Source organism: Talpa occidentalis, unplaced genomic scaffold (assembly GCF_014898055.3).
Source record: "Talpa occidentalis isolate TD23 unplaced genomic scaffold, MPIMG_talOcc4v2.1, whole genome shotgun sequence".
NCBI classification, from domain to species: domain Eukaryota; kingdom Metazoa; phylum Chordata; class Mammalia; order Eulipotyphla; family Talpidae; genus Talpa; species Talpa occidentalis.
The window spans coordinates 55,272,387-55,287,203 of NW_026555331.1; the positions used below are offsets into that span (position 1 = coordinate 55,272,387).

At 36.1% G+C, this 14,817-nt stretch overlaps 1 protein-coding gene across 2 annotated transcripts in view; it reads left to right on the forward strand.

The window, feature by feature from the left end:
• The first annotated feature begins 490 nt into the window (after nt 1-490).
• Nucleotides 491-14,817, forward strand: part of PPP1R42 (protein phosphatase 1 regulatory subunit 42) — a 44,642-nt gene continuing 30,315 nt past the window's right edge. For both annotated transcript variants that reach the window (XM_037505731.2, XM_037505722.2), the window contains exons 1-5: nt 491-592; nt 6,445-6,658; nt 8,573-8,739; nt 10,177-10,315; nt 12,251-12,367. In XM_037505731.2, the coding sequence (XP_037361628.1) occupies nt 6,530-6,658; nt 8,573-8,739; nt 10,177-10,315; nt 12,251-12,367 (552 nt within the window). In that variant the 5' untranslated portion in view covers nt 491-592; nt 6,445-6,529. The remainder of the gene's footprint in view (nt 593-6,444; nt 6,659-8,572; nt 8,740-10,176; nt 10,316-12,250; nt 12,368-14,817) is intronic.

Genomic DNA, 14,817 nt, shown 5'->3' on the forward strand with positions numbered 1-14,817 from the left:
CCATCCAAATTAGGCAGCATAATTATTGATATATTTATCTTTTCCCTACTTTCTCTTTCTTTTATTTCCATCTCTCAATAATTAGTTCTTTCTGGAAACTATCAAACCTATGTTACCTTGCACTTAACAAGTGTAAACCAAACACAACCACTTTCCCTCAAATTATTTGCCCTCTTTCTCAAATACTGTTCCTGTAATCTAGTTTATTTGGGAATAACCCAGGAATCATCTTCAAACGTCTCTTCCGTTATCCTATCCAATGCTCCATTTTTAAACCATGTTTGGGCACTAAAATGCTAAAGTAACTGACATCTCAGGGCCGCACCAAACTGGCTGGGTCCCACTAACCCCGCCTAGAGGTCACCGCCCCCCGCGGCTCCTTCACAGAGCGCCCGCGAGCGCCAGGGCACGGCCGGGGCCGGGGGGAGGAGGGGCGGTGTGCTGTTGTCACGAGATCTCGCGATACTGCCCGTGAGCGGCTGTCGGCCCAGAAACGCTTGGTCGCCCGGCAACCGCACCTGGACGGCTGAGGAAGCGGAGACGGGCGAAATTGATCAAACCTGATTTACAGACCCGGCTAATCCCAGAAGCGGTGAGATGCCTTCAGGGAAGAAGCGTGGGGGCTGAGAAAGATGTAGAATCCTGTTTATTAAACTTGCCTGGCAGTAAGATTTTCCTAGAGAGTTTGTTAAAATGCAGATCCCAGAACCTTATCTCCAGACATCTGGAATTACCAAAACAGTCCGGAAGTCTGTATTTTTTTTTTTAAGATTTATTTATTTACACAAGAACTGGGGTACAGGCCAGATTGGGGGGGGGTGAGAGGATTCACCAGAGACAGAGCGGGGAACAGAGCAGGCAGACTGACGAAACACACTGCTGAGGGGAGCAGCGGGCGTGGCAGGAGAGGTCTGCCGCGCCATGTGGGCATCTCGCACGCCGGCCGGGAATCGAACCCGGGCAGAGGCTGCGGACAATTTCACAGCGCGGCGCTCAACCGCCTGCGCCACCAGGGGAGGCCCCGGAAATCTGTATTTTTAACAAATAGCTAGATTCAGGCAAAGTTGGGAAACAGCTCTGGAGGCGGGAGACACGAGGGGGTTCCCAGAGTTGAGAGAGCTGGATCTGTGGGCTTGGATCTGAGTTTCACAATCTGATTGTCGGGTATCAAGCATCTGGAAGCCACTGACTCTAGGGCTGGCTAAGGGAAATGCACAAACTGAATTCGGAAACATCTAGAACATTCAACCTGCAGGAGTCCCAAGAGATGAAAGCCACAGCTTCCACTAAAGTTGATCCCCTGATTCCACTAGTTGATCAATAGCAGCGCCCTCCACTGGCGATCTAAGGAGATAGCGACATCCTAGCAAGTGGAGCTCCGACATAAGTTATAACTAGTAGGAAAAAAATATGAAAACGCGTTCCTCAACTTTAAAAATATTGAACCTTTTTAAAGAGTATATCAACAACCAAAAAGAACCTGAAAAAGAAAATCAGGTACACATCCTAAGTGTTGACACTTTATTTTTTATTACAATATTCTAAAATATATCTAAATCCAGTGGAGCTTCAGTTTAAACTCCCGAAGCTTACAATTTCTCTAAAACAAGCCATCATGCCAATATAGTTTAAGTTAACAAGAATGTTGATGTTTTGATTAAATGAAATTCTCTCTTGGGAATCTGCTGCAATGCAGGTTCTTTTTAGTAACTGTTTTAGGTTGGTTCAATTCTCTTTCCATATAGATAACTCAAGCCCCTAGAAAGCTGTCATATAGTTTATTGATGAAGTCCATTGACCTACCCTAAATTTAATAAATACGTATATACTGTTTGTCTCTTTTGTTTTCTAATTATTTGCAATAATTCGATGCTTTTCTATACAACATTAATTTATACATTGCAACCAAGAGACAAAACCCATTTACAGCATAGTCACTTTCTAGGATTAAGATGATCCAAAATTTGTTTTATCTCAAATTTAAAAGCAGAACCTGAAACAAAAAACTCATGTTTTGGGGGATTCTAATCTCAGGGAAGCAGGAGAGAAAGAGAAGAAAGGAATGAGTTAGAGATAAAAGAATAGCAAATGGAGTATGTAATCAAGAATACTAAACATGTTTTCAGAGGGATCATTGAAATGACTGTCTGTCCTAAAAGTTCATGGGAACAGAAGGGAGAATAAATCATTCATGGCTCCTGTTCCATATTGGCCAAAATTACTCCCACAGGGCATTAGCTATTTCCTAGTACAGCGTTTCCCCTGCATGACCACCTATACAACAGTCTCCTGCCTCAGATATAAGAAACCCTAGTGTATATAACCTCTTTAAGATGTGCATTTCATCACAGCTATCAATGTAAATAAGATGTTTAACATTTCCATAAAATGTTTAAATATGAACCAAAGAAATCATTGTTTCAAAAATTTTTTAAATATTATATTTGTATGCACTAGTTACAAATGGACAATGTAATTCTTAAAAGAATGTCACTTGCCATATCATCAAAAATTCATGATTTCTACTAATGACTAAAAAATTTTATGTATGGCCTTAATTAGAAGAAAATTATGGAGAGATTGAAAGTCACTGGAGAAGCATTCCTGAAACAGAGAAATATACCATAATGATGAAAAAATATACCATAACATAATGATGAATATTAGAGAGATGTTAATGAGTCTCACATTGTTTATAAATTCAGTGCAATCTTAACAAAATTTTGACAGGATTTTTCATGAAACAAAAGTTCACTTTACAATGTACATGAAAGTTAAGGAAGAAAAGATTGTGGGAAGATGACAGAGTACAAAGCATCTTCTTTCCACCAAGACAACTGCATGGGCAGAGTCTGTCTGATGTGACAATTATGGAACAATGGAGTGTATTGAAGGCTTACAACACCCAATAGAAGGCTTGGACAGTAAATTTTGATTCAATTCTTACCGCTATAGGAACTACCCACCCTTCACCCCCAACCTCATGGCAGAAAACCATGCAGGTGGTTCTAGAGCACCTTGTATTATGGTAGGAAAAAGCACCCTATTTACCAATTATCAATAATTTCTCCTCTGACCAAGATGGCTGCTTCTGATCTCAGAGCAAAGTTAGAATCTAATTGTCAGAATTACCACATTATTAGGTTCAAACATCCAATGTTCAACAACAACAAAAAATTCAAGGAATACAAAGTAATAAGGAAGTATGACCCAATCAAAGGAAAGAAAAAACAGAAACTGTTCCTGGGGGGAAAAAAAAAACAAACTGATGGCAGATAGACTACACAAAGACTTTGAAAAAACTGTCTTAAATATGCTCAAAGAACTGAAGGAAGATGTGGGGATAATTCAGTAAACAATGTATGAATAATAAAGTGATACAATCCTAAAAACAAATTCCGGTGCAAAATACAATAATTGAAATGAAAAATTCACCAGGAGGTTTCAAAGATTTTAACATCAGAAGAATGAATAAGTGAACTTGAAGATAAAACAGTGAAAAGTATTGGCTTGGAACAGAAAGAAAAAAGATTAATGGAAGGTGAATGAAGCCTAAGGGACATTCAGCATCCAACAGATTAACAAACATATTGTACAAGTCCCAAAAGGAGAAGGGAGAGAAAGGGGAAAAAAGGGAGCAGAGAGACTACTTGAAGAAGATCAGGAATAATGCAAAGGTTCCTCTTTAAACACTTCTCTTTAACAAAATACTGGAAGTTCTAGCTAGAGCCATTAGGCAAGAAAACGAAATGACAGGCATTCAAATTGGAGTGGAGGGCCTTGGTGGCTCAAGGGGTTAAGAAGCAACTATGAGGCTGTCCGCAGCCACCGCAACATGGGTTCGATCCCCGGCCAGGGAGCTACCCACATGGCAAAGCAGACCTCTCCTGACTCGTCCGCTTCTCCCCTCAGCAGTGTATTTCAGTCACTCTGCCTGTTCTGTTCCCCACTCTGTCTCTGGTGAATCCCTATGCCTCTGGCCTGCACCCCAGCTCTTGTATGCATAAATAAATATTTTTTTTTTAAATCTTGGGGGAAAAAAACAAAAAAAAAATTTGGGTGGAAAAAAAATTATGTATTTACAGGTGATAAAATTTTATATGGAGAAAATCTGAAGATTGCATGCACACACAATCTGCTAGAATAAATGAATCTGCACACAAATCTGCTAGAATAAATGAATTCAGCATAGTAGCAAAATACAAAGTCATTATACAAAAATCAGTTGTATTTCTATACAACCTTTGGAGATTACAGAAATAATTCCACTTATATTAACAGCAAAAATAATAGAATACTTAGGAATTAACCAAGGTGAAAGACTTGTACAATGAAAATTACAAAACATGCTGAAATTACAGAAAACATAGATAAATGGAAACATTCCACATATTATCTATGTATTTAATACCACTGAACTGTACACTTAAGAACAGTTAAGATGGTGAATTTTATATTTTACCACAATAAAAAAATTGGAAAATAAAAAAGTGTTCAGAACCATGAATAACCAAGGTGGAGAGAGATCACTAAGGGGTACTAATTGAGACATGCAAAAATATAAAAACAAATACTACATATATATGTAGTAAAACTACAGAAATGAACAGGGATATCTAAAATGAAGATAAACCCTGAAAAGAATGGAGAGGGAGAAAAGTAGAAAGGGGTTCCAAATGTATTTTTAATGTTTTCAATTTTAACCTGATGTGTGAGTCCATGGATGTAGTGTTAACTTTTTTTTTAAAGATTTATTTATTTATGCATACAAGAGCTGGGGTACAGGCCAGAGATGCGGGGGGTGAGAGGATTCACCAGAGACAGAGTGGGGAACAGAACAGGCAGACTCACTGAAATACACTGCAGAAAGGAGCAGCAGCCGGCGAGACAGGAGAGCTCTGCCTTGCCATGGGGGTTGCTCCCTAGCCAGCTGGGGATCAAACTTGTGCTGCAGAGGCTGCAGATTGCTTTTGCAGTGCGGTGCTTAACCCCTTGTGCCACCAGGGAGGCCCTTACAGTTATTTTCACTTAAAAAAATCAAAATCAACAAGCAACTATAAACCAGAGACACACTATGGGGGGTTGGGGTGATGTGGAGAGGAAGGATGAAGGTCAAAATAAGGGGGGGTGCAATTGTATGGGGAATATAACCAAAATGTAAATGCATACATTGTGCAAAAATGAAAAATGATGTAAGAATTATATAAAATAAAATATTTTTTAAAAAGTTATTTTTACTTAGAGACTTTGTTGAGAATATTATTCATCATTTGAAATTTCATCTGTAAACAATCTTAATTTTTTTGTTATGAAAGTAATAATTTGTGTGAATTTAAAAAATCAATGAAGATTTAATAATTTTATTCGGTAGATTACATTTTGCATTCAGAAGAGTATAAGGACATATTGTATACCTTCAAATAATTTTGAATTTGTGGGTATTTTATACAATATAGCCTGGGTAATTAATTATATCCCAATGTTACAGGACACAGTTTAATTCATCTCCTATTGAATTCAATTTTTCCTCAAACTTATGGACCACAAATGATATTTTCCAGAAAGCAATAATTTATTAACAGCATGTTCTCCCTTATTTAACAATGCCTAATATATTCCAGTTGAAACAGTAAATTAAAAAATGTTCCCCTTATCTGAGAACTAAATAGTAGAATAATGATAGCAAATATTTATTGATCTATGTACTAGGCACTATGAATACATCATGCATGATTATCTGATGAAATCCTCACAATAGCCCTTGGACATAGGTACCACTATTAATCTAATTTTATAAGAAACTGAGGTGACGTGCCCAAGATTACCTAACAATGAGCAATGGAGCCAAAATTGAACCTAGGCAGTCCGGATTGAGAAACACAATTTATGCTACCTCTTTGTGGACTACAGTTGTAGTAACATAAAATTTCAAGTGTTTTGCACCACTGTCCTCTACATACACTCAAGGTTTTCACACTTTGTGTTGTTCTGATGTGGGGGTTATTAAACATGATCATCCTGGGTACTATGGAAAAAGGAGACAGAAAACTTTTGTCTCATTCTAATTGACAGTCATTGAGTAGTTTGAGACAAATCTTTGGGCTTTAATTTCTTCATGTGTGAACTCTATAGCTATTCCTTAATGTCCTTTTCAGCTCAAAGAGGAAAAAAGTGAAAGATTCCCATGATAATAATTCAACACCAAGCAGAGGAAAATATTTTAAAGTAGAAGTAAATGAGCATTTGTGTGTTTAATTATTTTTGTTGTTTTAAATCTTTTTAAAAATATAATTAAGTCTAAAATTAGAAAGTACCTAACTGTCCTTAAAATTGCCTATGAACTAGGCTTATCAAGTAGGATTGTATAAGAAAATTAAAGCATAAGTTAAAATAATTGTTCCTAAATTGCTATGTACATAATATTCCTCTTTTTTTCTTTTTTAGAAAGTTGGGCATAAAACAATACTTAAGTCTCTTGACATGGTATCAGAACACAGCTATTGCTGAGATTTTGATTGAAAGAGAAATCATGGTTCGACTGACCTTGCCCCTAATTGCCAAAAACAGCATTCTAAAACTACGAAAAGAAGAAACCATTTTACAATACCTGAAGAAAATAACTCACATAAACTTTTCGAACAAAAATATAGATGCAATTGTAAGAACTCTGAAATTATTTCCTATTTTTATGTAGTTAACAATTTAAAGTTTAGAAATTGTTATAAGGGAATATTTTCTTATTCTCTATATTTTGATTATACTTATTAACTAAACTTTGGTTATTCAGCTTCATTTGTCTTCATTTTAATTTCCTGCTTTATATTAAACTTATTAAAATTAAGTCTATAAAATATACCATTGTGATTGCTATATGTGTTAAAATATATGTTCTTCTAGAATATTCTACATATAGCAAACAAAATTTTAAAGTATATGGTGGAAAATAATTTCAAAGATAATTACTTTTGTATAATATCAGAACCTTAGAATATGAATTTTTAGCATATCAAAATATTAAGCATTAATGAGTACCATATTTTGAAACTTTAAGTGTAAAATCTTTTTTGCAATTAATTTAACTGGTAACATAAATGTATGTTAACCTGTCAGCTATATCAATAAGATTATGTTAACTTAGATATACTCAGAAACTCCGTTTCTTCTGTACTAAGTTAATTCTTGCATTTAATTTGAGGAACTTTAAAGACAGCAAAAGACCCATTTAAGCCCTTTGTATTGGTATCCGCTGACTATAATAAAATGCTAACGGCTATACATGAGAGAAAGTTTTCAAAAATATAACCTGTAAGAGCACAAGGATCATGTAAATTTTATTCATATTACTCTAAATCCCCCATCCATATAGTGTTGGACTCATATTAAGTATTTAACAAATATTTACTGAATGAAAAACACAAACACCAAAGCCCCAGACAAAATTGTCATTAAGATAATTGTCCCCCTAGCCATTCCAGGCATTACCCAGCTCCCATTCCATATCCCTTCCTAGATTCCTAGTGATCCTTCTCACCAGGGAGCACAGAAGCATTCTTGTGCTCTTGTAGGTTATGATTCCGAGAAAATTTCTCCCATCTATATAGTCTTCATCATTTTACTGTTGACAACAGTAAACCAGTACAACAGGCCTAAATAGATCTTTTGCTGACTTTAAAGTTCCCCATAAGAAACATAGTTTCCATTCAACTTTTTTTTTCCCTCCCTTATGTGTCCCTTCAATATAGATGACCTTTGTTAGGAGGAGAGCAAAATGGTTAAAGTAATTCACAATGAGATAAAAATAATGTGTGAAGTTAAATTTCCCAAGATGATGTATTTTTAAAACAGCTTAATGAAATCTGAGATATTTTTGAGCAAAACTTCACTTCTTTCCTACTTCCTCTAGGCTACTACCACACAAAAAATGACAGCCTTTTAAAAAATACCTTTAATTATTTTCTTATCTTAAATGTAATTGTATAAAAGGAAAGAAATTGACTTTAGTCCTACCATGCAGAGAAAACGAATGTTAACATTTAGGTGGTGTCTCTCCAGTCTTTTTTCCACACATGTATTCATATAATTTTACAATAGTGCGTCATACTGAATATATAGTTTTTATTTTATTATGACATGTAAAATATTGCTAAAGAATACTTAATGATTTATACAGTATTCCCCTTCAATAGCATTTTCATAGTTTCTATTTTTGAGTATCTAGATGACTTCCAATTTTCAGAATTATAAACCACAACAGTTTACTTCCAATCCTAGAGAAACATTAAGACTTAATTTATAATGTTGTAGCAATAATTTGTTAAACACTTAAACTTCCAGAAGAGCCCAATTGCTTCCTAGGAAAATTGCTTACACTGGGAAAATCTTTCTTACCAAATACAGTTCTGATATAGCTATAGAATATTAAAGCCTAGATACTTTTGTGCTTAAAGCAGAAATATTGTTATCTCCTATTAACCTTGAGAAAATGTGCAGAATATTTAAGCAAAAGAAATAAAAAGAAACTTCTAAGTTTTCGGGTGAAATTAAGTATAACCTGTCTTTGTTTTCCTTTTAGGAAGACATCTCTCTTTGCAAAAATCTTAGTGTTTTATATTTGTATGATAACCACATTAGTGAAATCACTAACTTGAACTATGCCTCAAATCTGACCCACCTATACTTACAAAACAATTGTATTTCATGTATAGAGAACCTCAGATCATTAAAGAAACTGGAAAAATTGTAAGTTTTTTTAAATTTAATTTTATTTTTTAAAAGATTTATTTATTTATATAAGAACCAGGGTACAGGCCAGATGCATGGGAGTGTGAGATGATTCACCACAGAGCAGGGAACAGAACAGGCAGACTGACGAAATACACAGCTGAGGGGAGCAGCGGGCGAGACAGGAGAGGTCTGCCTCGCCATGTGGGATTCTCGCTGGCCAGCCGGGATCGAACCGGTGTTGCAGAGGCTGCGGACAGCTTCACAGTACGGCGCTCAACCGCCTGCCCCACCAGGGAGGCGTTTTTTAATTTTTTTAAGTAATGTAATTGTCATTATTATAGTAATATTTTTGCAAGCAGGCATTTCTGTAATCTGCAGTTTTATGAAACAGTCCCCAATTTTTATTCTCTTTTAGTATTTTAAGCACAAAATAAATTGTTTTACATGTAATGCTTGACAAAATTTGTGCCCTACTGAGCCTGATAATGCTTTTCTTTTGCAGGAGGCTGGGTTGACTATAGGAATATGTAAAACATCCTTGGGTATTAATAGTAGGCGCAACTGGCAAAAAGTTTCCATTGGACCCTAATGAGTCTATGCTTTCCCAAATCACACATCTCAAAAGGGTTGGGTCATAGAAAATGTTGATGTAGATGAATTGTAAATGGTATTTACTGCCTACCATGATTTTCATTAGATAATGAAGACTGGACCCAATTTCCTCGGACTAGAAGAATAATCAGGCTTCTCAAAAAGTGGGTCAACAGCCCCCAAATTAGGAGATACAATGGGGTAGGAGAGAGAGCGCTTTTAAAAGTGCAGATTGCTGGGTTCCAGCCTAGATAGAGCAGAAGCTCTGGGAGCTTGGTCCAAAAATCTTTATTCTTAGACCTACAGCCCAGGTGATTCTTCTGTACCCTAACATATGACAAGCACTGGCAAATAGTTTAATAAGGATTACGCTGATTCTCTCTTTTATTTTATTATTATTTTTTAAAGATTTATTTATTCATGCATACAAGAACCGGGGTACAGGCCAGATGCGTGGGAGGGTGAGAGGATTCACCAGAGACAGAGCGGGGAACAGAACAGGCAGACTAACCAAAATACACAGCTGAGAGGAGCAGTGGGCGAGACAGGAGAGGTCTGCCGGGCCACGCGGGATTCTCGCTGGCCATCCAACCAGCGCTGCAGAGGCTGCGGACAGCTTCACAGCGCTGCGTTCAACCGCCTGTGCCACCAGGGGACGCCCTGATTCTCTCTTTTAAACAAAATGTAAAAACTTAATTTTTAGAGTAAATTAAATATAAAAATCATATATAACCTCTCATTGATTAAATATTGTGCTTGGATAATTTTCACACAGTTTAATGAATTTGTTGTTATATTTTTATCATGTTTATAGACCATAACATTCTCAGACTACTTAAAATTGTGTTTTACATTTTGCAGGTATCTGGGAGGAAATTACATTGCTGTCATAGAAGGTTTAGAAGGATTAGAAAAACTAAGAGAGCTTCATGTTGAGAGTCAGAGGCTTCCCCTTGGAGAAAAGCTTCTGTTTGATCCAAGAACTCTTCATTCTCTGGCAGTAAGGCCATATTTGAGTATTCTGATAAAGACTATAATGATTAATAGTTATAATGGAACAGGAACATGGTAAACGTATATATGGAAAATGTATGTGCTCTGTAGGTTTTTATGGCCACTTGAGAGTTTGAAACCAAAACTCTTGTTTCCCATATAATTTCTCAAAAACTCAGCAGCTGTAAAGTGCGGATAATAATGCCAGTCTCTAGGGTAACTGGAAGGGTCACAAGAAAGATGTGAAAAGGTTATGTAAAGTATGAAGCACCAATACGGATGTTAATTCACTCATAATTTGGACCTTTGTGATTATTATGACTCAAAATTTAAAATTTATGGAAAAGCCTGTGGGAAAAGGAGTGCACAATTATTTGGCAAACTTTAAACATAGAGAATCATTACAATAAGTCACGTTCTTGCTCGATTCTGATTTTATTGTAGGTTGCATTATTATATGGCTTGGCTTCATCAGAAGCGGTATCTCTGGGAGCACCACATTTGATGCACCAGCTGACAAACACTTCACATAAAAGTTTCTCAATGAATTCAGGTGCCAGAGAGCACTACAGAAGCTTTTGCTAATCCACAAAATGGGATTTGTTGATATGCTACTTCAAATCTTGTGCAAAGGACATAAATGAGACATTGTTGGATTTAAACATTTCCTTGGTTTTATTTTATTGACTCAGAAACAGAGCTCAATGGGTTTTTGAACTAAATATACAACAACTAAGGGATAGACTTTAAATTGGAAAGAAGTAATCTGATTTTTATCCTAGCTTTTCTATGCTCCCTCAAAGAATCAACTGCATCTCAGTTCAACCTCAGTTGATCTAAGTAGACTGACCGCATTATGAGGATGGGTCTAATGTTATTATAAAATGCAACCAAAAACATTTTTGCTGGCTTACTTTTTGCATAGATTCAAGCAATGAAATATATTTCTGCATTTCAAATCTTTAAAAGTCTCAGGAAATACTTTATTGCTTGGCTATGTGTGGAAACCTTGGTGAATAAATTCCATCATGGTAGAGATTCCTGGGTCTCAGATTTTAAGAGAGCTTGGATTTAGTGTTACTCTATTGTATGTTTATATTATCTTTAACAGCTGATGGAAAATTTCTTCTTAATTATCTAATTATTATTTTAAGTGGTTTCTGAACATATGAACTGTCAAAGGAAAGCTATATAGATATCCTCTCATTCTTGGTCATGTTTCCTATTTAGAAAAATAAAGACAAAAACTACTTGTTTTAACCTAAGTATACAAATCTTAGTGATAGTAACAAAAAATGAAAATTGGCTAAAGCTGAAATAAGCTTTTTTCCCTACATTGTGTTATCGTTTGTTGGAGCATCTTCTTTCTTGACTTCTTTATTCTTTTTTCTATAAATTTCTCTAATATCTTGGAAGAAGAAAGTGGAACTTAGGAAAGAACTATAGACAGAAATAGAAAGTTGTATCCCAATTACTATAGTTCTAAACATTTCTTCTGAAAAATAAGATATAGAAATAAGATCTCCATAGGTTTTTTATTTTTTTGCCTAAAAATCAAAGCAGCCTGAACTCATACATCTTAAATTTTTCATGAATTAAGATTTGCTTCCGGGCCTCCCCAGTGGTGCAGCGGTTGAGCACTGGGCTGCAAAGCTGCCCGCAGCCTCCGCAGCTCTGGTTCGATCCCTGGCCACTGGTGATGGTCCCACATGGCGCGCAGACCTCTCCTGCTGCACCTGCTGCTCCCCTCAGCAGTGTACTTCGTCAGTCTGCCTGCTCTGCTCCCCATTCTGGCTCTGGTGCATTCTCTCACCTTCCCGCACTTCTGACTGTACCCAGTGCTTGTATAAATAAATAAATAAAATCTTAAAAAAAAAGATTTGCTTCCTATTGATATTATTTAAATAGATTAATAATGCTAATTTAGTTATTTTTCTTACAGAAATCCCTCTCTATATTGAATATCAGCAATAATAATATTGATGACATAAGAGACTTAGAAACACTGGAGAATCTTAATCAGCTCACAGCAGTTGACAACCAACTTCAGCATGTCAAGGTAACGGAAAGAAAAATTAATTTAAAGGTGTTTTCATGAAAGTGTGATTAAATCATGTATTTAATTAGTTATAAAATATTTCACTTCAAAAACTTTTGAATTTGTTTTAAAATTAACTTACAAATCTTTGCTTCTTAATATATTTATTTGTATAATTCTGCCCTCAGACTTAGTTTTCTCTTTCACATTCCAATGCCCCCATTCCTCACCAACAGAAAAAGTTTATCTAAGGAAGTACATGCATTTTCCTTTCTGTATTGTATTGCCATCAAATATTTCTCTCTGTTTCCCTCTAGAGACTAGATTTCTTGCCCCTAAACACTGGTCTCCCAATAATTGAGTTTCTAGTAACTGACTCCCTGAACTCTCTCCTGGCTGCTCCTAGTTCGGGAAGCACCTAGATCTTTAATTTATTCTAATTTGTACTAGTTATATACTGCTACCAATCAGGCTTATAGGGAACAAAGGAGACAATATATGTAAAATATTTCCATATTTTAAAAGTCTTTAGGAGATGCTGGCCATGATGGTTATGTAACAGGAAGACTTGAATCCAGGACTCAGAATGAGGGCAGAGTTCTCAATGGAAGTCTGTAATGGAAAGGAGCATTCCCTATGTCCTATGGAATAGACCAGGTAGACAAAGATAATTGGAGGCATGACCCTCAACTGCAATTCTTCTAAATAGCTATATTGAGGGAAGCTTCATGGTCTTTGAGATTTATTTTTTTTTAAGATTTATTTATTTATGCATACTAGAGCTGGGGCGCAGGCCAGAGGCATGGGGGGAGGGGGCTGAGAGGATTCACCAGAGACAGAGTAGGGAGCAGAACAGACAGCGGGCAAGACAGGAGAGGTCTACTGCGCCATATGGGTCACCTCCCTGGCCAGGGATCGAACTTGTGCTGCAGTGGCTGCAGACAGCTTCGTAGTGCTGTGACTTAACCCCTTGCACCACCAGTGAGGCCACTGAGATTTCTTTTTATCCCTTTATCATTTTATGTATTTTATCAGCTATCTCAAATGTCTTATAGACTGTAATAGAAACAAATTTTTGCATCTCCATTTCCTTACAAAGTACTTCTCACCCAGTTGATGTTTAACACATGTATTAAATTAAATGATTAATTAACAGACATTCTCTTAAAGGGATCAAAAGGAAGATAGTGATTGAACTTGGAGTTCAAGAATTAAAAGAGGGAAAATTACCTAAATTACCATAATCCAAAGGAGGAGGATCACAAAATAATGTAGAGTTTAAGCTCTACAAAGGAGCTGACCTGGGTTGGAGTCCTGCTGTACCTCTTAGCAGCCAAGTTACAACTTGGGCATGTCTTCTCTGGATCTTAGAATCCTAATTAATCAAAAGGATGTCAAAAGACCTCCTACAGCAGAGAGTTGGTGGAATTATACAAGATTATACATGGAGAGTTCTTAGCACAGTGCCTGGGATGAAATAAACCCTAGTAAATAGTAGTAGGAATAGCAATAAAGGGAAAAATAGTGATGAAATATTGAAACATGAAAAACTTAAAAAGCTTATGTCTGGGGTGAGAATCTATGTTTATGGAACAATGTTTTGTGAGAGAGCATATATATTATATTATACCCTGAAATTCTCATAAATTATAGTAATGTTAGTAGTAGAAATAATAGCTTGCCACCACACTCTCATCTCTGAAATACTGAGAACATGCCAGGTAGGGATTTATAATTCTGTAAGAAAGTTAAAGGAAAAGAAGGAATGCTAGGTATAGGAGTGGTGGTTTGTGTGGTATAAAAATCTACTTTTATTTTCATGTCTACTGGGGAATAATAAGATTGGAAACCTCTTAGCAGGTTCTGATTTCCCATCACATCATACTTGGTAAATTGTTAGAGGGCCTATACTTGCCCCTTTTATGCACGGAAACTAGGGTTTACTCTAAATCCTTGCATATCTTAAAAACCTTGGGCAAGAGTTTGGGGGATTCCTCTCTAAGGAAACTGACCAGTCCATGAGAAAACATCTTGTAATTCTGACATTAAGGGTTCCACAGAGAAAATGCTAGCTGTCTGTCCAAATGTTCTACAGTAAGACCAACGAGTTTAAAAGGCTAGCCCTTACACAAAAGAGTTCTCATTCACTTTCCCAAATAAACAGGTAGCTCAGGATCACTGCACATCTGAAAACAACCCCTAAAATTTAAAAAGAGAGAGAGAAAAAAAGAAACAAAGAATGTTTATATTAGAAAAGATGTTTATATTAGAAATGAAAAAATGTGATCTAAGCCTCTGCCTCAAAAAACAAGAAAAAATATATGAAAATTCAATTCCAAATAAGTGGAAGGGAGGAAATAATAAAGATAACAACAGAAATTAATGCATTATAGATAAAACCACTAATGAAAAATCAAAGAAAAAAGTTGATTCTTTGAAAATACAAATGAAATTAATAAATTCTAGGGTGA